This window comes from Melanerpes formicivorus, unplaced genomic scaffold (genome assembly GCF_026170545.1).
Source record: "Melanerpes formicivorus ecotype bairdi unplaced genomic scaffold, bMelFor1.0.p_v2 SCAF_95, whole genome shotgun sequence".
In the NCBI taxonomy this organism is placed as follows: domain Eukaryota; kingdom Metazoa; phylum Chordata; class Aves; order Piciformes; family Picidae; genus Melanerpes; species Melanerpes formicivorus.
In genome coordinates this window covers 394,021-417,211 of record NW_027142447.1, presented here as the reverse complement: position 1 = coordinate 417,211, position 23,191 = coordinate 394,021, and the positions used below count along the sequence as shown (strand labels likewise).

General features: G+C 52.6%; 1 protein-coding gene across 3 annotated transcripts in view; it reads right to left on the bottom strand.

The window, feature by feature from the left end:
• Positions 1-21,252, bottom strand: part of TRIM45 (tripartite motif containing 45) — a 33,551-nt gene extending 12,299 nt beyond the window's left edge. For 2 of the 3 annotated variants that reach the window (XM_068166002.1, XM_068166001.1), the window contains exons 1-6: positions 20,872-21,252; positions 14,538-15,271; positions 13,248-13,377; positions 8,455-8,569; positions 8,123-8,249; positions 6,162-6,321 (exon numbers count right to left, since the gene is read on the bottom strand). In XM_068166002.1, the coding sequence (XP_068022103.1) occupies positions 6,170-6,321; positions 8,123-8,249; positions 8,455-8,569; positions 13,248-13,377; positions 14,538-15,271; positions 20,872-21,206 (1,593 nt within the window). In that variant the 5' untranslated portion in view covers positions 21,207-21,252 and the 3' untranslated portion in view covers positions 6,162-6,169. Of the gene's footprint in view, positions 1-5,917; positions 6,322-8,122; positions 8,250-8,454; positions 8,570-13,247; positions 13,378-14,537; positions 15,272-20,871 lie in introns of those variants that run through there. The other variant, XM_068166000.1, reaches the window with a different exon arrangement.
• Between the last annotated feature and the right edge of the window lie 1,939 nt (positions 21,253-23,191).

Here is a 23,191-nt window from a genome sequence, read left to right as displayed (position 1 = left end):
TCTGAGTTAAAAGCCAACATGCATGGGGCTGGGAGTAGGGGAAGCAAGAAAAGAGGCAGTTGGCTTTACACCACATTCTGTACACAGCAAGGGCAAGAATGAGTTACTGTTTGCTCTGTGAAAGGTTAATTCACATCAAACTTTCACTTTGAAATGTCAGAGTCAGCAGCTTGGAGACTTGAATTGCCTAACTTGGAGATCTAAATCACCTAGCCATCACTCATGTGTTTGACAGCCCTTTCTGGATGATTAATGAAGAGCTATAAACAGCATTTGCACAAGGATATTTATCTGCTCTGCTGGGAAGAAGGTGTTCCAAAAGAGGCTTTGTAAGAGGAGCCCTCTAGTTCTGAGCAAGCAAACAGCCAGCATAGGTTTCTGCTATTTGGATCTGGAGGTGCTGGAAGGTGTCCAGAGAAGGGCCAGGAGGATGAGCAGAGGGCTGGAGCACCTCTCCTGTGAGGACAGACTGAAGGAGTTGGGGCTGTTCAGTCTGCTGAAGAGAAGGCTCCCAGGTGACCTCATTGTGGCCTTCCAGTATCTGAATGGGGGCTACAAGAAGGCTGGGGAGGGACTGCTCAGGATCTCAGGGAGTGATAGGACTAGGGGGAATGGAATGAAGCTGGAGGTGGGGAGATTCAGGCTGGAGGTGAGGAGGAAGTTCTTCCCCATGAGAGTGGTGAAGCCCTGGAATGGGTTGTCCAGGGAGGTGGTTGAGGCCCCATCCCTGGAGGTGTTTAAGGCCAGGCTGGATGAGGCTGTGGCCAGCCTGATCTAGTGTGGGGTGTCCCTGCCCATGGCAGGGGGGTTGGAACTAGATGATCCTTGTGGTCCCTTCCAGCCCTGACTGATACTATGATACAAGCCAGCTATCATCAGCCAGAAGGCAAGAACCAGCCCTTGCTGTCGATACTGGAGCAGCATTCCAACAGTCAGGCCTTTGTCCCCAGCTCCTCAGGCAGTATTGGAAGCCCCTAGCAACACACACCGGCTGGCAATGTCACCCCCAGGGCAGGAGCATTCCCAGTCTCAATGACACCAATGTGTTTTGCAAAGGAAGGTGCCTAGGGTGCCTCCTTCAGCCAGGCAAGTGGCAGGTGGTAGGGGGCAGGTTAGCAGATGCCCTTCCAGGAGTGTGCCCCTTCCTCCTGATCATTGCTGCCACAGGCAGCTGACAGCAGCCTCACAATCACAGGCCTGCTTCTCGGGGGGGGGGGATTTCAAGTACCCAGGTGTTTGCTGGAAGGCTTCCTCAGCCAGCCAGCCAGAGGCCAGGAGGTTCCTTCAGTGCATTGATGAGAACTTCTCGATGCAAATGGTGAATGAGCCAACCAGGAGAGCAGCACTGATTAAGGGAGAGGAACATCTTCCTTGTGAGGAGAGACTGAGGGAGCTGGGGCTCTTCAGCTTGGAAGAGGCTGAGGGGTGACCTCATTAATAAGTATGCAAAGGGTGAGTGCCAAGAGGATGGAGCCAGGCTCTTCTTGGTGATGCCCAGTGACAGGACAAGGGGCAATGGATGGAAGTAGAGGCATAGGAAGTTCTATGAAGAAAAACTTTTTCACTGTGAGGGTGATGGAACACTGAAGCAGGCTGCCCAGGGAGGGTGTGGAGTCTCCCTCTCTGGAGATTCTCAAAACCCTCCTGGATGCATTCCAGTGTGATCTGGTATAGGTGATCCTGCTCTGGCAGGGTGCTTGGATTGGATGATCGTTCAAGATCCTTCCCAGCCCCTAACATTCTGTGATTTCCCCAGCCATGGGTTGACAGCACACATACAAGCCCAGAGAACACATTCTCCCTCCCCTGTGGAAAGTGGGACAAGCTCTCCTTCTAAAAATATAACCTTGACAAGACTGTACAAACCAGACCCAGGGAATGTTCTGCCTTCTGTCTCCTGCTGCAGCTCTTACCTAGATGCTGCACTTCGGGACTGACACCTGCAAACTCGCACCTATGGCTCCTAATGATGCTGAAAACGTCCCCAAATCTTCCCTTGGTGAACTGGGTGGTCTCCCAGGTCCTGCATCACCCCCAGCAGCACTATGTCATAGAATCAATAAGGTTGGAAAAGATCTCAGAGATCATCAAGTCCAACCTATCACCCAACACCTCAGGACTACTAAACCATGGCTTCAAGTGCCACATCCATTCCCTTTTAGAACATCTCCAGTGATGGTGACTCCACCACCTCCCTGAGCAGCGCATTCCAATGGCCAATCTCTCTTTCTATGAAGAACTTCTTCCTAACATCCAGCCTAAACCTCCCCTGGCACAGCTTGAGACTGTCCTCTTGTTATGGTGCTGGCTGCCTGGGAGAAGAGTCCAACTCCCATCTGGATACAACCTCCCTTCAGGTAATTGTAGAGAGCAATGAGGTCTCCCCTGAGCCTCCTCTTCTCCAGGCTAAGCAACCCCAGCTCCCTCAGCCTCTCCTCACAGGGCTGTGCTCCAAATCCCTCCCCAGCTTTGTTGCCCTTCTCTGGACACCTTCCAGCATCTCAACCTCTTTCCTAAACTGAGGGGCCCAGAATTGGACACAGGACTCAAGGGGTGGCCTAACCAGTGCTGAGCACAGGGCAGAATGACCTCCCTGCTCCTGCTGGCCACACTGTTCCTGGTGCAGGCCAGGATGCCATTGGCCTTCTCCATGGAGAACAGACAGACTGGGTGAATGACATTACAATTCCTCTTCTCATCAGCCCCATGGGTTTTCCTTTGATTTCCTTTGGATATATTCCTAACCTACATTTCTCCTGCTTGCTCCTTAGACAGGGGGGGTGAAATGAGACTACAGCTTACCTGTAGAAAATGTGAGCTACAAACACAACAGCAGCAGCTCCCAGGAGCATGACTGTGATATGTGTGCACATCCAAGGTTGGAATCTGGCCCTGTATCTAACAGGGAAGCAAAAAGCCACATCCAGGCTGCCAAGCTTTCCAAGGAACGAACACAAACCCCTGAGGAAGGGGAGGAAATGGCCTCAAGCTGCACCAGAAGAGGTTTGGGTTGGATATTAGAAACTTCTTCACTGAAAGGGTTCTCAAAGACTGGAATAGGCTCCCCAGGGAGGTGGTTGAATCCCCATCCCTGGAGGTGTTTCAAAGACTAAGAAATGTGGTGCTGAGGCACATGGTTTAGCACCAGACTTGGTAGAGTTAGGTAATGGTTGGATTTGATCTCTGCCATGGGTTGAGTTAAATCTGCTTGTGTGCATTCAACACCATGCTGACACCATGCCAGGTACAAAATGAAAGTGCTGGCTGGGGCAAAGTACCATGGAGCTTGAAGTTCAGATTATAACATGAGAGGCTTCCCATTCTGGTTGCTGCCTCCAGCTTCCAGTTCTGGGGTGCTGTCCTTTTCCACTGTGCTGGCAGCTGCGTGCTTGGGTGGGGGGAACAGTTTTATCACTGCCTTCTGCTGCTGCTTCTGCTTTTTGCTGCAAAACAAGCTAAGGTAATTGTGCACTGGATCATTTCCAGTAAATTCCTTATCCCAATCCATTTTTGTTGTGTATGACTTTCCCTCCCATGGGAGCAGGGCTTGTGACAGTGGGCTGTGTTAACCCAACTAAAACTATTCTGTGCTTCTATGAAGAGCTCTGATGGGCAGCAGAGACTGTTAATCATAGAATCAATAGGGTTGGAAAAGACCTCAGAGATCATCAAGTCCAACCTGTCACCCAACATCTCATGACTAACTAAACCATGGCTTCAAGTGCCACATCCAATCCCCTCTTGAACACCTCCAGTGATGGTGACTCCACCACCTCCCTGGGCAGCACATCCCAATGGCAAATTACTCTTTCTGGGAAGAACTTTCTCCTCACCTCCAGCCTAAACTTCCCCTGGCACAGCTTGAGACTGTGTCCTCTTGTTCTGGTGCTGGTTGCCTGGGAGAAGAGACCAACCCCCACCTGGCTACAACCTCCTTTCAGGTAGTTGTAGAGAGCAGTAAGGTCTCCCCTGAGCCTCCTCTTCTCTAGGCTAAATCCTCCTCTTCTCCAGGCTAATCCTGCAGAATAGGAAACATCATGAACCTCATGTGAAGGAACTGCTCAAACTGATTTTCCCCTTAGAGCCTGGTCCCACAGGCCTCAAGTCCTTGAACATGTAGGTGTGGTGATGCACCTAAACCCACTCTCCATCCCCAGGAACCAGGACTGGGGGGGGGGAAACAGAGAAGTGTGGGAAAAGGGAGCAGGCAAAGGCACCTCTCCCTTCCCAAGGCTGTGGTTGGCAGACACACATGGGCCCCTGCCCACAAGCCCTGTGCCAGCCACAGAGCCCCGTGCTGTGGTGAGTGTGGGCATGTTTTAGGCAGAGACCTGATGGTCATCAGTTTCTGGCCTCTTTTGGCTGTTGGGACATGCTTTATGGTAACACCACAAATCACCTTGGATGTATTAAAATGGCTGAGCTGCAGAGCACACTCTCTCTCTGTCTCTCTCAGGTTTTTGTCCCCCTGCACATGTGGATTAAAAGCAGCAGCAGTTTCAGGAGGATTTTCCAATACAAAGAGACACCAGAGGAATTCCCTGTGGCAGTTCAGGCTAGGTGCCTCCTGTTCCTGCCACATAAGCTACACCTCCTGTCCCCAGGGTCCAGCCCAGCAGGTGGACATAGGAAGCTGTGTATTTCATACCCATAATATCCTGTGCCCTGTAAGTCCATCTGCAAAGTCTCTCACTTCCTCTTTCTTCCCTCTCTGCTCCCATGGGAGATGCTCCCTATCAGGTAACAGTGGAGGAGGATCTCAAGGCCTCTTAAGCCTGGCTAGGCCTAATGCCAGGAAGAGAAGTGGGGAGGGGGCAGTCTCAGACCTGGCCAGCCTGAGACCAGCCTAGCAGTGGAAGGAGATGAAAGAGCCCTGGGGCCTTTGGGTATACCCTCAGGTAAAGAGAAAGGAAGTGTTTGAGAGGCTTTTGGGTGTGCTGCAGGGGACTCTGTATGCTTTGGGATTCTTTTGTCACTCTGCTTTGTAGTTTCTGTACAACACTACTTGCTTTTCCATTTGCACTCTGCACTGGTTAGGCCACACCTTGAGTCCTGTGTCCAGTTCTGGGCCCCTCAGTTTAAGAAGGACATTGAGACACTTGAACATGTCCAGAGAAGGGCAACAAGGCTGGGGAGGGGTTTAGGGCACAGCCCTGTGAGGAGAGGCTGAGGGAGCTGGGGTTGCTTAGCCTGGAGAAGAGGAGGCTCAGGGGTGACCTCATTGCTGTCTACAACTACCTGAAGGGAGGTTGTAGCCAGGAGGGAGTTGATGTCTTCTTTCAAGCAACCAGCACCAGAACAAGAGGACACAGTCTCAAGCTGTGCCAGGGGAAGTTTAGGCTGGAGGTGAGGAGAAAGTTCTTCACTGAGAGAGTTGTTAGCCCTTGGAATGTGCTGCCCAGGGAGGTGGTGGAGTCACCATCCCTGGAGGTGTTCAAGAGGGGATTGGATGTGGCACTTGGTGCCATGGTTTAGCCATGAGGTCTGTGGTGACAGCTTGGGCTTGATGATCTTTGAGGTCTCTTCCAACCTTGGTGATACTGTGATTTAAACTCTCCATCACTTCTGCAATCCATTTGTGCGATGAGTGTCATTCTTTTGCCCCCCTCAAGGGCAAGAGAGGATCTGCCTGGCCTCAAACCAGGCCATTCCCACAGGCAGCAGTGTGAACACAGGGATATACATTCCTTGAGTCTCTGGGCAATACCTGCCTTTGGTTAGTAGGGGCAACATCTGCTTTTGGATCTCTCTTTTCCAGACACTGCTTTCTCAAGCTGTTTGTAACCACTCCTATATTCTGCAGATATTCTTAACCCAGCATACCAAATCTGTGTAGTATTTCATGACTTTTGTATCTAGTTATGTGGGAGGCAGAGCCAGATGAATAAATAATTTGTATTTTTATTAATTCCCTGCCTTATGCCTCTTTACTCATGGCAGCAGGCAACAGTTCAATGCCCAGTTTGCTCCTGCTCAGGCACAAAACAACTCTGCATACACAGCCTCAGGTGGAAGCTAAGCCACAGTTTTATTTTGCCTCGTTCCCCTTGCTCAGTCTGCAGCCACCATGCTGCCACTGTGATCCCAGTGACCACAGGGATCCTCATGGTTTGCACTCATGCAGCAGCCAGCATCAGTGCCCCAGGCTTGCAGAAGCTCACCTGGCTGCTCAGAGGGCTACTGTCCTGAGCAAACTTCTCTGTGAGGTGTCACTGGGTAGCCCATCCAAACACTCTGAGCTCTCCTTTACTTGTCCACAGCATGACCAGTGAGGGTATCCAGGGTGACCTTTGTGCCCATGACCACAGCCTTGGTATCCACCTGTAAGGGAAGAGGCAACATCAGCAAAACCAAAAGTGAGCCAGTAAAGACCAGTATGTCAGAGGCTTTCAGAGGCTTTCACAGCCTCAAGCTGTGCCAGGGGAAGTTTAGGCTGGAGGTGAGGAGAAAGTTCTTCACTGAGAGAGTTGTTAGCCATTGGAATGTGCTGCCCAGGGAGGTGGTGGAGTCACCATCCCTGGAGGGGTTCAAGAGGGGACTGGATGTGGCACTTGGTGCCGTGGTCTCGTCATGAGGTCTGTGTTGATAGGTTGGACTCGATGATCTTTGAGGTCTCTTCCAAGCTTTGTGATACTGTGAATGCTTCAGCCCTAAGGCATCTCTGAGATGGGGAGGCATGTGCTGATGAGAGGACATTCAAGGCCCAAACTGCCAGGGCTCCATAAGGAAAGGAGAAAGACCCAGAGGGACCTCTCCCTTCCAGCAGCTTGGGACAGCTGAACATTTCTTTCCCCTCAGCCATTGAGTAACATAAGGCACAGGGCTGAGAACTCCTTGGCAGCTGCTGGTGCCTATGGCCAGCCCTAGACACAGACTGAGAACACAAGCTGTGTACTAAACCCACACAAAACACTCAACAATACATGCAGGTTAAGGACAGGGAAGCTGGTTCACAGAATCACAGATTGATAGGAGCTGGAATGGACCTCTGAAGTCCAACTCAGCCTGCTAAAGCAGGATCACCAAGATTTAATCCCACAGGAACATGTCCAGGCAGGTTTACAATGCCTCCAAAGGCAAACTCCACAACCCCTCTGGGTACCAGGGTTCAGATTAAACAAATAATGAAGCTGAATTTGCATCCTTAAAGAGGAGTGAAGCTGCTCTACAGGATATCATTGGGCACAGCCTGGAAGCTCCCAGCCTGCCAGCCCCAGAAAGGGAACAGTATAGACACAGGCTGCACAGCCTCACTGAGGACTGAAAGATAGAGGTGCTCTGTCCCAGCTCCTGCACAGCTGGTTCAGGTCTTTTTCATAGAATCATAGAATCAATAAGGTTGGAAAAGACCTCAGAGATCATCAAGTCCAACCTGTCACCCAACACCTCATGACTAACTAAACCATGGCTTCAAGCGCCACATCCAATCTCTTTTTGAATACCTCCAGGGATGGTGACTCCACCACCTCCCTGGGCAGCACATTCCCTACGGGGTGTGCTACAAAACCCCTTCATGTGTCCTGCTGCATTTCTCACTGCTGCAGTCCCATGGGGAGATTCAGGCTGGACGTGAGGAGGAAGTTCTTCACCTGAGAGTGGTGAAGTGCTGGAATGGGTTGTCCAGGGAGGTGGTGGAGTCACCATCCCTGGAGGTATTCAAGAGGGGACTGGATGTGGCACTTGGTGCCATGGTTTAGTCATGAGGTCTGTGGTGACAGGTTGGACTTGATGACCTTTGAGGTCTCTTCCAAGCTTGGTGATACTGTGATACTGTAATACATAGACACAGGTTACCACAGTCCTGCTGCAAGAGCAAGGCAGGAGCTGGGCTGGAGTAGCTACTCACAGCTGTCTACACTGGGGAGAACCAAACACAAGAAACCTGAGAGTGGTGAAGCCCTGGAATGGGTTGTCCAGGGAGGTGGTTGGGGCCCTGTCCCTGGAGGTGTTTAAGGCCAGGCTGGCTGAGGCTGTGGCCAGGCTGATCTAGTGTGGGGTGTCCCTGCCCATGGCAGGGGGGTTGGAACTACCTGATCCTTGTGGTCCCTTCCAACCCTGACTGATACTATGATACTAAGAAACCTTGCTGACCCCCTCAGCAGAGGGAAAGCTGAGCACTCACCTGGCATGGTCCCACCACAGGCACAGCGAGCAGCCTTCTGGCCTCCGCTCGAGCAGAACGTGCAGCAGTGGAACACCCCCTGGTGCTCCCGGAACCTGCTTCTCACCATCAGAGTGAAGGGAGAGCCCTGCAGGGGACAAGCAAGCAGAGAGGCTGCTCTGGTGGATGCTGTGAGATGTTGTGTCTGTCTTTTCAAAGCCCAACTGGGTGATCCTGTCAGTCACAGATCACTAAGCCCAGCTGTAAACTGCTAAGTAGCAGAGGGAATGCTCAGAAAGATTTAAAGGAACTGCTTAGCAAACAAGCAGCACAGGAGAGACAAGAAATACTACCTGGATGTGCTGCCCTTTCACATAGATGCAGACAGCATAGCAGCCTGGCTCCTCAGGGCTGTAGGAAACATGGTAGGTCCCATCACCGTTATCACACACAGTTGGCTTGAGTGAACTACAAAAAGAGAGAAGCCCAGTGACTGGCAGGAAAATGCCCTGCTTGTGAACCACTGCTGGGCCTCAGTTTGTGGTTGGCTCCTTATCCTCAGCCCTGGGGCACAGCTGTGGGTGCCAAGTGAGCTTAGAATAGAATAAACCAAACCAGGTTGGAAGAGATCTTCAAGATCATCACGTCCAACCCATCAACCAATCCAACCCACCTAAACAACTAACCCATGGCACCAAGCACCCTGTCAAGTCTCCTCCTGAACATCTCCAGTGATGGTGACTCCACCACCTCCCTGGGCAGCACATTCCAATGGGCAATCACTCTCCCTGTGTAGAACTTCTTCCTAACATCCAACCTGAACCTCCCCTGGCGCAGCTTGAGACTGTGTCCTCTTGTTCTGGTACTGGCTGCCTGGGAGAAGAGACCAACATCCACCTGTCTACAACTTCCCTTCAGGTAGTTGTAGAGAGTAATAAGGTCACCCCTGAGTCTCCTCTTCTCCAGGCTAAGCAACCCCAGCTCCCTCAGCCTCTCCTCACAGGGCTGTGTTCCAAACCCCTCACCAACTGTGTTGCCTTTCTCTGGACTCATTCCAGCAACTCAACATCTTTCCTAAAGTGAGGAGCCCAGAACTGGACACAGGACTCAAGGTGTGGCCTAACCAGTGCAGTGTACAGGGGCAGAATGACCTCCCTGCTCCTGCTGGCCACACTGTTCCTGATGCAGGCCAGGATGCCATTGGCCTTCTCGGCTGCCTGGGCACACTGCAGGCTCATGTTCAGCCTACCATCAACCAGTACCCCCAGGTCCCTCTCTGCCTGGCTGCTCTCAGCCACTCTGACCCCAGCCTGTAGCACTGTATCGGTTGTTGTGGCCAATGTGCAGAACCTGGCACTTGGATGTGTTCAATCTCCTGCCCTTGGACTCTGCCCATCTGTCCAGCCTGTCGAGGTCTCTCTGCAGAGCCTCTCTACCCTCCAGCAGATCAACTCCTGCCCCCAGCTTGGTGTCATCCTCAAATATACTGATGATGGACTCAATCCCCTCATCCAGATCATCAATGAAGATGTTAAAAAGCAGGGGGCCCAGCACTGATCCTTGGGGCACACCACTAGTGCCTGGCTGCCAGCTGGCTGTGGCACCATTCACCACCATTCTCTGGCCTCAGCCTCCAGCCAGTTCCTAACCCATCGCAGTGTGCTTCAGTCCAAGCCATTAGCAAGCCATTAGCAGGATGCAGGAGCAATGCTCAAGCAGCGAGTAGCTTTCACACACACCTGCTACTGGGAGCTGCAAAAACCCTGCAAAGGAAGTCACACAAAGTGAGCTGCACTGTGTGGATCTGTAAGCAACCCTGCACACTCAAAGAGCTGAATGTGCCAGACAGCACACTTGCAGGTCAGATTATCTCACCAGATAAGAGCCCACAGACATGGGGTAAATTCACAGCTTCAGAGAGCAGTTACCTCCAGAAGAGCCCAAGAATAAGACAGGGTATAAATGGGGAAGGTTTGAATCACTTCAACCACTCTCCCAAACTCACTGACCCCAAGACTCCTCTCTTCAGTGCTCTGAGGGGTTAGTTGATTAGGTGGTGTTGGATGATAGGTTAGATGCGATGATCTTGAAGGTCTCTTCCAACCTGGTCTGGTCTGGTCTGGTCTATTCTATTCTATTCTATTCTATTCTATTCTATTCTATTCTATTCTATTCTATTCTATTCTATTCTATTCTTTTCTAAGTCCCTGCTGGTGAACTTTTCCTTTCCAAAGTGAAGTTCACTGAGTTTCACAGACAGAGGGCCAGGGAGAAAACATCAGCTAGTTACTTGGGGATTAATTGCCTGCTTCTCAGGAACATGGGAAGAGCTTTCTGCAGACAATTATCATGCAGTTCTGTACAGGGAAACTCTTCTTCTTAATCCCCACTAATTGCTTTCTTGTGCCCCATGATGTGACAGTTTACAGTCTTCCAGATTCTTGCAGCCTGTACTCCCCACCCCCCCCCCACTGCTCATGCACACAGCTGCCTACATCATTTCCTGCCTTGAACTGTGTGGTGGTATTTCATGCTCTTCTGTAGCTGCTGTGCCGCAGCCCAAAGCCAGCCGGCTTTCAGCAACAGATGTAGCAACTGCACAGGCCAGAACAAGGAAGTGAGTTCATGTGGCCACAGCGACCTCTACCCCCACCAAGCAAGATCCACATAATCCTCACGTGTGTACCTTTAGAATTAGAATTAGAATAGAATTAACCAAGTTGGAAAAGACCTTTGAGATCATCAAGTCCAACCTATCACCCAACACCATCTGATCAACTAAACCATGGCACCAAGTGCCTCATCCATGCTCTTAACACCTCCAGAGATGGTGACTCCACCACCTCCCTGGGCAGCACATTCTAAAGGCCAGTCTCTCTCAGTAGGATTTCTTCCTCACCTCCAGCCTGAACCTCCCCTTTCTGCATCAGATAGAACCACAGGCTCAGAGAATCAATAAGGTTGGAAAAGACCTCAGAGATCAGCAAGTCCAACCTGTCACCCATGACCCACTCAGGACTAACTAAACCATGGCACCAAGTGCCAGGTCCAATCCCCTCTTGAACACCTCCAGGGATGGTGACTCCACCACCTCCCTGGGCAGCACATTCCAATGGCAAATCACTCTTTCTGGGAAGAACTTTCTCCTCACCTCCAGCCTAAACCTCCCCTGGCACAGCTTGAGGCTGTGTCCTCCTGTTCTGGTGCTGGTTGCCCAGGAGAAGAGACCAACCCCCACCTGGCTACAACCTCCTTCAGGTGCACCTACATGAGGCAGGTACAGTAGAACAATATTCTTGAACTCTATTGATACTCTGTTGGTCAGTATCTGTGCAGCCAGCACTGCTTCTGCATGTCTTGTCAACACTCCCCCATAGGAAGGAGTGTTAGGATCATGTCCCTTTTTTCATCAGGTCATCCCACCAACAGCACTCCTGGAACAAGTTACACTGGCACCTAGCTCCAGCTCCATCTACAAACCGGAACTGACCTTTGTGCCTTGGCTGCTTTTCTCTGCTAAGCACAGCCTGGAAGCAGTTACAAACCCCTATTATCTGGTTGGTCATTTTCACTGTGGAAACATTCAGGAGCTCACACACATCCTCTCTGCTTTTGCCAGAAAGCCTGCACACATGCTAAAATGGTCAACATATTCAACTACAAGAGAAAGCACAATGAAGGCCTGGCACAGACTCTTCCTCCAGGATGTGAGCTAGGTAATTCCATCAACTGCCAGAGCCTCCTGGCCTTGGTGAACTGTCTACGTGACACAGGAGAGTCAGTCTGGGAATGGAATGGAATGGAATGGAATGGAATGGAATGGAATGGAATGGAATAGAGTAGAATAGAATAGAATAGAATAGAATAGAATAGAATAGAATAGAATAGAATAGAATAGAATAGAATAGAATAGAATAGAATAGAATAGAATAGAATAGAATAGAATAGAATAGAATAGAATAGAATAGAATAGAATAATCAGGTTGGAAAAGGCCTTCAAGATCATTGCATCCAACCTATCACCCAACACCATCTAATCAACTAAACCATGGCACCAAGTGCCTCATCCAATCCCCTCTTGAACACCTCCAGGGATGGTGACTCCACCACCTCCCTGGGCAGCACATCCCAAGGGCCAATCTCTCTTTCTGGGAAGAATTTCTTCCTAATATCCAGCCTAAACCTCCCCTGGTGCAGCTGGAGACTGTGTCTTCTTCTTCTGGTGCTGGTTGCCTGGGAGAAGAGACCAACCCCCACCTGGCTACAACCTCCCTTCAGTAAGTTATAGAGAGCAAGAAGGTCTCCCCTGAGCCTCCTCCTCTCCAGGCTAAGCAGCCCCAGCTCCCTCAGCCTCTCCTCACAGGGCTGTGCTCCAAACCCCTCCCCAGCTTTGTTGCCCTTCTCTGGACACCTTCCAGCAACTCAACATCTTTCCTAACCTGAGGGGCCCAGAACTGGACACAGGACTCAAGGTGTGGCCTAACCAATGTTTAGGTTTATAAGGGGTTAAGAAAAACAGAAGCCCTTAGTGTCTGGTGGTAGGGATGAGAAGAAGCAACATCTCACTCTGACAATCATGAAGGGTTTTGGTTGGAAAAGACCTTTAAGACCATCGTGTCCAACCATTACCTAACCCTGCTAAGGCTGGTGCTGAACCATGTCCCTCAGCACCACATCTCTGCACCTTTTAAACACCTCTAGGGATGCAGATTCAACCACCTCCCTGGGAAGCCTGTTCCAGTCTTTGAAAACCCTTTCAGTCAAAAAGTTTCTTCTAACATCCAACCTAAACCTCTCCTGGTGCAACCTGAGGCCATTTCCTCTTGTCCCATCACTTCTCTCTAGAGAGAAGGGACTGACATCCACCTCACTCCAACTTCCTTTCAGGTAGTTGTAGAATATATAACACAGACTGAGAAATAAAGCCTTTAAGAAGTCCCAAACCACTTAAAGATGCAACACAAGCTCCACACAGCCAACACAACCAGCAGGAAGCAGTGGGAAGAACAGCAGTGCCTCTTCCCCTACAGATTCTGACCCACATGTTGAAACATGTCCTCCCACCTACCCAAACAAGGAAAAAGTCAGGGCAAGGAAGGCAGAAAGCAAACCCAGTGACTGGGGAGTTCTCAGGTGAAGTACTCACCAGTCTCTCTTGTCCTTGTGGGTGATGGTGACCTGCACAGCTTCCCCTCCTCGCCGCATCCGCTCCCCGGTGGTGTCCTTGAGGAGCAGGGTAAAGCCAGTCAGCTCGTTCTGACGGGCACTGTGGAGATCTGCAAGGCAGAGAGAAAGCTCCAGAAGAGATTCACACCCACCATGACTGCTGCCTCTCACCTCCTTTGCAGTGCTGCAGTCTCATCAGAGCGTAGCTGGGACTCTGCTGCTGGGGTGGCTGCACAACTGCTTTCACTCACAGGGTAAAATATACAAGTAGGTATCAGGGGAGAGTGGACAGCCACAGGTGCTGAGAGATGTTGGGCAGGCTTAGGCCAGAAGTCTGTATTGAGCAGGGTGGTCTTCCTGCCTGTCCCTCTGAGCACAGCTGGCATCCTCCCAGAAGGCCTCAAGGTACACCATGCAACCATGAGGGAGGAGGAACAGCCTCACTGTGCAGTGTGGAACCCCAGAGACCTCAGCACTTACAGCTTGTAATGGAAAGGATCAAACAAACCCTGGGTCTGTCTCATCTGCCCTGTGCAGCCAGTACTGACCACAGCTGGCTGTGCTCTGTGGGCTCATTGCTGGCTGGCCCTGCTCAAAGTCTTTAGCAAGCAAATATCCTAGTATCATAGTATCAGTCAGGGTTGGAAGGGACCACAAGGAGCATCTAGTTCCAACGCCCCTGCCATGGGCAGGGACACCCCACACTAGATCAGCCTGGCCAGAGCCTCAGCCAGCCTGGGCTTAAACACCTCCAGGGACAGGGCCTCAACCACCTCCCTGGACAACCCATTCCAGGGTTTCACCAGGGTTTCATCCCCAGCAATGCCAGTTATTCCTATGGTTATCTCAGCTGAAGCTGTAAAGGGATTGAACCTGCTCACTCATCCACAGAGGGGATCTGCCTGGGCCCATGTTAAAGAACAGCTGAGGCTGCTTGGAGAGCATCACATCCTGCAACTGCTGAGGAAGCTGTGGGTTTTGGCCTAAGGGTTCCCCTCCTCCCCTCTCAGCCCCACAACGAGGCCAGTGGTGCTGCAGAGGGCAGCTCCAGTATGCTCTGTACATCTGGCTGGGGATAGCTCTCTGGCTTCCACAGACCCTCAGCAAGCAACACAACCTCTGACAGGGCTCTATCTCTGCCCCAAGTCAATGGCTGGACATGAGGGAGGCAACAGTGCCTTACACTGCGTAGCATGTGGGTACAGAGAAGGGAGAGGTGACTCCAGGAAGCAGCACACTCCCATTCAGCTGCTGCACAGCACCCCATTACCTTCCCCATGCAGGGTACATCTGCCTGGATCCACCACTTTGTTGAGAATGGAACCAAACACTTGATAGCCACAACACTTCCCCGCTCTCTCCTGGGGAGAGAACTGGATCCTGTCATCTGTGCTGGGCTGGGTGTTGTAAGCAATGCTGTTCAGCTTCGCCAGCCGCCTCGCCACCACCCCTTTGGTGAGGAGGATCTCCACGTCTGAGCCACTTGTCAGCAAGTGCTCCGTGAACTCCACGCCTGTCCTCATGTCCAGCAGCAGCTGCTGCAGCTGGGCCTTCTGCAAGTGCAGCAGGTTCTCCTTCTGCACCTTCAAGTCCTCCAGCTGCCTGAGCAGCTGGTCCCGGTGCTCTTCAATGGCTTTCACATAGCCCGCGGCGAACAGCGAGATCTCCGCGGCCACAGCCTCGGCGCGGCTGCGGACAGCACCGCCCATGTCATCGATCTGCCTCAGCACATCCCCCAGGGTGCCCATGTGCTGCTGGGTAGCTCTGAGCAGCTCCCGCAGGGACTCCCCGTGCCTGTGGATGACGCTGCCAGCCAAGTCATAAGGGTGCTGCCGGTGCCTGTCCACAACACAGTCCCGGCACACGGGCTGGTCACACTGCTCACAGTACCACCTCAGCTCCTCTGCGGGATGGAAAGAGCAGAAGAGAGGCTTCCCAGCTTGGCTACCATCCTTGGTGTTCTCCAGCTCCACCACAGCGTGAGAGGCTGTCTTCTTCTGTCTCCTAGAAGGGAGGGACCACACGTCACCTTAGGCATGTTGCTTATGAAATACAAACATCCCAGAGCCCTCGCAAACGCCAGACTGCCAGTCACAGTGTGCACTGCTCCCTCCTGCCTCCACTCAAATCCACTCTGCACAAAGGGCCTCCTGCTCTTGGGAGCACAAAGCTCCACACAAAAGAGGACAGCCCCTGCAAATGGCTCTTTAGAACATGCACTCAGGCCCCACGCGTGCTGTGCCATTTTCAGATGCAAGAATGTCCATGGCTCCATGTCCCAGTGGAGGCCAGGGACAAGCAGAGTCCCTCAGGGATCAGTCCTGGGACCAGGCTTGTTCAACATCTTTGTGGGTGCCATGGACAGTGGCACTGAGTGCACCCTCAGCAAGTTTGCTGATGACACCAAGCTGTGTGGTGCAGCAGACAGCTGGAGGGAAGGGATCCATCCAGAGGGACCTGGACAGGCTGCAGAGGTGGGCACAAGCCAACCTCAGGAGCTTCAACAAGACCAAGTGCAGGGTCCTGCATCTGGGTGGAGGCAATCCCAGGCACAAATGCAGGCTGAGCAGGGACTGGCTGGAAAGCAGCCCTGAGGAGAGAGACTTGGGGGTGCTGGGGGAGGAGAAGCTCAACAGGAGCTCTCAGTGTGCACTTGCAGCCCAGAAAGCCAATCAGATCCTGGGCTGCAGCAGGAGAAGTGTGGCCAGCAAGGCAAGGGAGGTGATTCTCCCCCTCTGCTCAGGACTGCTGAGACCCCACCTGGAGTACTGCCTCCAGTTCTGGAGCCCCTATTCCAAGAGGGATCTGGAAGGTGTCCAGAGAAGGGCCAGGAGGATGAGCAGAGGGCTGGAGCACCTCTCCTGTGAGGACAGACTGAAGGAGTTGGGGCTGTTCAGTCTGCAGAAGAGAAGGCTCCCAGGTGACCTCATTGTGGCCTTCCAGTATCTGAAGGGGGCTAAGGAAGGCTGGGGAGGGACTGCTCAGGATCTGAGGTAGTGATAGGACTAGGAGGAATGGAATGAAGCTGGAGGTGGGGAGATTGAGGCTGGAGGTGAGGAGGAAGTTCTTCCCCATGAGAGTGGTGAAGCCCTGGAATGGGTTGTCCAGGGAGGTGGTTGAGGCCCTGTGCCTGGAGGTGTTTAAGGCCAGGCTGGATGAGGCTGTGGCCAGGCTGATCTAGTGTAGGGTGTCCCTGCCCATGGCAGGGGGGTTGGAACTAGATGATCCTTGTGGTCCCTTCCAACCCTGACTGACACTATGATACTATGATACTATGAATTGTGTGGCCCACCACGGCCACACAGAGACCAGAAACAGTCTGCCAGGCTGCTGCTGCCAGCAGCCCCCTCATGGAGCTTGGCACAGGTGGCACAGTTGCAATTACCCCCAGAGCCAGCCGTGGCAAAGGCAGCAGGAGGCTGGTGAGCCCTGCAAAGTGAGAACTGGCAGGAGGTGTCTCCACACAGAGTCACTCACCGACAGTCACTTCTGGAGAGGAATGGGAGGTGCCAGGCTCCTCAGCCATCGACTCAGTGATTTCCATCAGCCATAAATTCGCTGAGGCAAATGACCTCTAACAGGCCTTAAGGGGAAACACATTTAATACCCCAGAAGTCAAACTCCTTCTGGTCAACAGGTTAGGTCCTGCTGAGAGGAGGCCAAGGATGAGACCCAAAGAACCTGTTATGACCCAGACATCCACTATGTCACAGGGCAGCACTAGAATATTCATGTGTTATGCTGTTTTGCACACTGAGGAGCTAGTTTTCAAGCATTGTATAAAAGCCTTCTCTCCTTCCTTGTCTCCTGTACTAATGACTTCCAGCAGCTGCAATGGGAGCTGCAAGCTGTAAGCAAAGAAATACTCTGGGGACCAAGCTCTATGGAGTTGCTCTAGCAACACAAAACAAACTCATCAGAGGGCAGGACATGGCCCTTAAACTACACCTTTCACTTCTCATTGATCTCTCTTGGGTCCAGCACATTTTCAAAGTCCTCCTAGCAATCATCTTCACAACAGCCTTCAAATTCACACTCCCCTGACTTCAGCCTAAGGCCTCTCTCACTTATTCCAAGGTGCACAGCACTGGCACTCATCCTTAGAGATCTTCCCTGCACACCAGAAAATAATTGTGGCCAGCAGGGCAAGGGAGGTGATTCTCCCCCTCTGCTCAGCCCTGCTGAGACCCCACCTGGAGTACTGCCTCTGGTTCTGGAGCCCCTATTCCAAGAGGGATCTGGAGGTGCTGGAAGGTGTCCAGAGAAGGGCCAGGAGGATGAGCAGAGGGCTGGAGCACCTCTCCTGTGAGGACAGACTGAAGGAGTTGGGGCTGTTCAGTCTGCAGAAGAGAAGGCTCCCAGGTGACCTCATTGTGGCCTTCCAGTATCTGAAGGGGGCCTACAGGAAGGCTGGGGAGGGACTGCTCAGGATCTCAGGGAGTGATAGGACTAGGGGGAATGGAATGAAGCTGGAGGTGGGGAGATTGAGGCTGGACGTGAAGAAATTCTTCTCCATGAGAGTGGTGAAGCCCTGGAATGGGCTGTCCAGGGAGGTGGTTGGGGCCCCATCCCTGGATGTGTTTAAGCCCAGGCTGGATGAGGCTGTGGCCAGGCTGATGTAGTGTGGGGTGTCCCTGCCCATGGCAGGGGGGTTGGAACTAGATGATCCTTGTGCTCCCTTCCAACCCTGACTGATACTATGCTACTATGAATTTCAAAATGGTTTTCCTTGGCCCTTGTTCTGCTCTGCCAAAACCTAAATCAGTCTGCAAATGTGTTAGTGTGGTGAAGGAATAGTATCAAGTAAGCAATGTATGAAGTGGGTCATTGGGACAAATCTTCTACTGCTTTGTAGCTCCCGCAGTTATTTCCATCAGTGCAGCAGGCTGCTATTCAGGCTCGTGGCTTATCACTCCTAAGCAGCCTGCCTGGATTGTGAAGCATTAGCTAATCAGAATGGTATGCTGCAAATGTCAGCCCACAGCAGAAGGGTAACTGAGAGTCTAAGCCATCTTACCACAGACACCATACCTGCAAGGGAGGGCAGGGCAGAGAGGAACATGCCTCAGCTTGCTCTTGGAAAAGAATTTCCTGACCAGGCAGAAAGGAACAGCAAACACAGAGGGAACAGGCTGAGCTGATTAACACAGGCTAAGAGGCTTCCCTGGCTAAGTATTACTGGGGTCCTTGTGACCCTGCCTGTCACCTTCTTGCTTCAGAAGGCCATTCAGATTTATCACTTTTCTTTCATGGTGCTGACTGTTCTCTGCCCTGCTCACTGACCACTGCAGTTGCTTCATTTTCAGTTCCTACCTCTGCTGTCATCACCCTTTCTTCCTGCCTTACTGACATGACCCTCTCCAAGCTGCACAGCCCTCTTGTCACTTCCTCAGTTCTCCCACTGTACCACAGAACTAAACTCTGCAACATCAGACAGGTGACAAAGCAATCATGTTGCTGCTATGGGCTCCCAGCCTGAAAGACATGCTGAAAATGCACACAAGGCAGCCTGGACACAACAGTTAACAGGCCAGCACACAGGCTGACCATCAGGAGGTACCAATCACAGCAGGAAGGTGTGTCAGCACTTCCACCCTTTCACTTCTCCCAGGGCTGCCTTTGCACATAGATAGCAAATCTTTCTGGAGACAGAGAAGCAGACCAGCAGCTAAACATCACTGTTTTTACCTTGGGAGACATTCCTCCTCCAAAGCAGGATGGCACAACACACAAGGCTCCTTCTGCTAGTAGTCTGCCCACACCCATCTCTGTTGAAGCACTGTCAACCTCACTGGGCAGCAACACCTTACCAAGATGCAAATTAGCAAGCCAAGAGTGGCCTGGTTCTGAACATGGCTGAACGACCTACTACCAGGTTGCCAGTCCCCACTTGGGCACAAAGCATCCTCCAGGGAAGACAGAAAGCCACCAAGGACTGAACAAACTGGAAGACAAGTGCACCTGGGTTGAGGCAATCCCTGGTATTGATAGAGGCTGGGGGATGAAGGGGTTGAGAGTGGTCCTACCAAGAGCAACGTGGGTGGATGAAAAGCTGGACATAAGCCAACAACGTCCACTCACAGCCCAGAAGCAAACCACGTCCTGGGCTGTATCAAAAGAAGTGTGAATGGCAGGGTGAGGGAGTAGAGTAGAATAGAGTAGAATAGACCAGGTTGGAAGAGACCTTTGAGATCATGAAGTCCAACCTATCATCCAACACCACCTAATCAACTAACCCATGGCACCAAGCACCCTATCAAGTCTCCTCCTGAACACCTCCGGTGATGGTGACTCCACCACCTCCCTGGGCAGCACATTCCAATGGGCAATCACTCTCTCTGTGAAGAATTTCTTCCTAACATCCAGCCTGAACCTCCCCTGGCACAGCTTGAGACTGTGTCCTCTTGTTCTGGTGCTGGGTGCCTGGGAGAAGAGTCCAACCCCCACCTGGCTACAACCTCCCTTCAGGTAGTTGGAGAGAGCAAGAAGGTCTCCCCTGAGCCTCCTCTTCTCCAGGCTAAGCAACCCCAGCTCCCTCAGCCTCTCCTCACAGGGCTGTGTTCCAAATCCCTCCCCAGCTTTGCTGCCCTTCTCTGGACACCTTCCAGCAAGTCAACCTCCTTCCTAAACTGAGGGACCCAGAACTGGACACAGGACTCAAGGTGTGGCCTAACCAGTGCTGAGTACAGGGGCACAATGACTTCCCTGCTCCTGCTGGCCACACTGCTCTTGATCCAGGCCAGGATGACATTGGTCCTCTTCTGCGGCTCTGGTCTGCTTTGGTGAGATCCCATCTACAATGCTGTAGCCAGCTCTGGAGGCCTCAGCACAGGAGAGACATGGACCAGTTGGAATAGGACCAGAGGAGGCCACAACAGTGATCACAGGAATGGAACTCTTCTTGTACAAGGAAAGGCTGAGTGTTGGGATTGTTCAGCCAGAAGAGAATTGTAGAATCATAGAATGAAGAAGGTTGGAAAAGACCTCAAAGATCATCAAGTCCAACCTATCACCCAACACCTCATGACCACTAAACCATGGCACCAAGTGCCACACCCAATCCCCTCTTGAACACCTCCAGGGATGGTGACTCCACCACCTCCCTGGGCAGCACATTCCTGGGGAGACCTTAGTGTGGCCTTTCAGTACTTACAGAGGGCCTAAAAGAGAGATGGGGACAATCTTCTTGCAGGGCCTGCTGTTACAGGACAAGGGGGGGGGGGGGTGGTGATTTTAAACTACAAAAGGGCAGATTTAGAGTAGATATTAGGAAGCAGTATCTTGCACTGAGGGTCGTGAGGCACCGGCACAGGTTGCACGGAGAACTGGCACAAGTGCCACCGCTGGAAACACTCAAGGTCAGACGGGTCGGGACGGGGCTCTGGGCAACCTTGCTCACTGCAGGGGAGTTGAACTGGATGCCCTTTGAAGGTCCCTTTCAACGCGAACCATTCTATGTGGTCTAACCACCTGGCTATCTCTGCGTGGGTCCCTGCCTGTGCAGCCCCCCACCGCTGACCTCCGGCAGCCCGAGAGGGGAAGGCACCCCCGCGCTCCCCGCGGCGAGGTGTCCCCGTCCGGACGGGACCTGGCCGCCCCCTCACCTGTGGGCCTGGCAGCAGAAGAGGCAGAGGTTGGCACCGCAGGTCAGGCACCGCCCCGAGGCCGCCCCGTCGGCGCACAGGTCGCAGCCCGCCGCCGCCTCCCCGCCTCGGCTCAGCGCCAGGTAGTCGGGCGTGAGCTGCGCGACGCCTCCGGGCGGCAGCTCCACCACGGCGTCGCACACCGGGCACAGGACGCAGCGGGCGGCCGGCCGGCCCGGCTCCCCCAGCCGGCAGAGCCGCCGCAGGCAGGCAGCGCACAGCGAGTGCAGGCAGGGCAGCAGCCGCGGCGACACGCAAGCCTCGGCGCACGCCGGACAGCGCGGCCCGGACGACATGCCGGCACCCCGCCCGCCGCCGCCGCCGCCCCCTTCGGCTCCCCGGAAAAACCCGGCGAGGCCCCAGCGCCCAGCCTCGCACCGCCCCCGGCCCTGGGGCGCGGGCTGCCCCGTTGCTAGAGGCGACCCGAACCGGCTCCGCCCTCCGCCGCCCGCCCCTCTGGGAGGCGGTGTGAGGGGCGAAGGCTGCCGGGGCGGCGGAGGGGATCCCGCTGCTGCCGCAGTCCCCGCCCGGCTCCTCCTTCGGGACGGGACAGGCAGGGTGTGCAGAGGGGACCGACAGCCCCCTTTGTTCTCAGTCTCCCCGCCGAGGTAACGGGGAAGCCTGGCCGGTTGCCAGACAGATCGCGGAATATTAGAAGCCTTTTGGTTGGAAAAGACCTTGAAGATCATGAAGTCCACCCGTTCTCTTAACTCTGCCAAGGCTGGTGCCAAGCGGTGTAGCTCAGCAACCGCTCCTCTGTGTCTTTGACACCCCCCGAGGCATGGGGATTTAACTGGCTCCCGGGGGAGCCTGTTCAATCCTCAACGACTGAATTTTGCACCAGCTTTGCCATCAGCTTCCCAAGCTGCCTTAGTTGGCCTGTCCTGCTTAGCCCTTTTGAATACCAACGTTTAGGTCACAGTCAAGAGTTTACAACGTTGAAGTAGATCAGAAAGGAAAGATGTTCCAGAAGCCGCCTTATGGTTTGAACAAGTGAAGTGGTTGCTGCAGGGGTTGAAGAGAAGCTTTAGTAACTGTGAGACAAGATGACGTGATAACAACATTAAACATTGAGAACAAGAGCTTTGAAGGACTGATGCTGGTGGAATGAATAGCAAATGACACCAAGTGTTGGTGTGGGAAGAAGATGGGAGAAGAATCAGCATTGCCTTTGTGCAGAAAGGGCAAGCTACCTCGAGAACAGCAGCTTCTTCCGTCACTGCAGTGAGATGGTGAAATAAACCATGGCTGGCAATCACAGAGGAAATCTGAGGTTCCACCCTATCTGAGCTGATCTGATCATCTGCCCTGGGGCTGACCGGGTTGGAGGGCAGGACAGATCACTGCTGAGTAATGCGCCCATGAGCCATCAGCATACACCGCTAGCAACCTCCAGCTGTGACTAAAGGAAGTCAGAGCGAAATGAGCTGGAGAGAACCCCGTGAGACTCAGAAAAAAACCCAAACCAAAACAAAAGAAGCAGAAATGGAAAACACAAAGCAAAACAAACACACACAGAGAAAACCAAGCAAAGAAACAAACAAAGAAAAAGCCCAATAATAACTAACCCAGCAGGCTACAAAACGCAGGCAGTATGGATTCACCAAGGGGAAGTCATGCTTGACCAACGTGATAGCCTTTTATGATCACACAACTGAGTGGATAGATGAGGGGAGGGCAGTGAATGTCATCTCCCTTGACTTCAGCAAGGCTTTTGACACCATCTCCCACAGCATTCTCACAGCCAAGCATAAGAAGTGTGGACTGGATGACTCGACAGTGAGGTGCATTGAGAGCTGGCTGAAAGACAGAGCTCAGAGGGTTGTGGTCAGTTAGGCTGGTCACTGGTGCTGTTCCCAAGGGATAAGTATTGGGTCTAGTCCTGTTCAACATATTCTTTGGTGACCTGGAAGAAGGGACAGAGTACCCTCCACAAGTTTACTGGCAACATGAAACTGTGAGGCATAGGAAGTTTCATGTAAATAAGAGGGAAATTTTTTTCACTGTGAGAGTGACAGAACACTGGGACAGGCTGCCTGGGGAGGTTGTGGAGTCTCCCTCTCTGGAGATACTCAAAACTTGCCTGGGTGCATTCCTGTGTGATCTGGTGTAGGTGATCCTGCTCTGGCAGGGGGGTTGGACTGGATGAGCTTTTGAGGTCCCTTCCAGACCCTGTGATTCTGTGAGTGGTTGACACATTGGAAGGCTGTGCTGCCATTCAGTGAGACCTGGATAGGATGAAGAGTTGGGCAGAGAAAAACCTAATGAAATTCCACAGGGG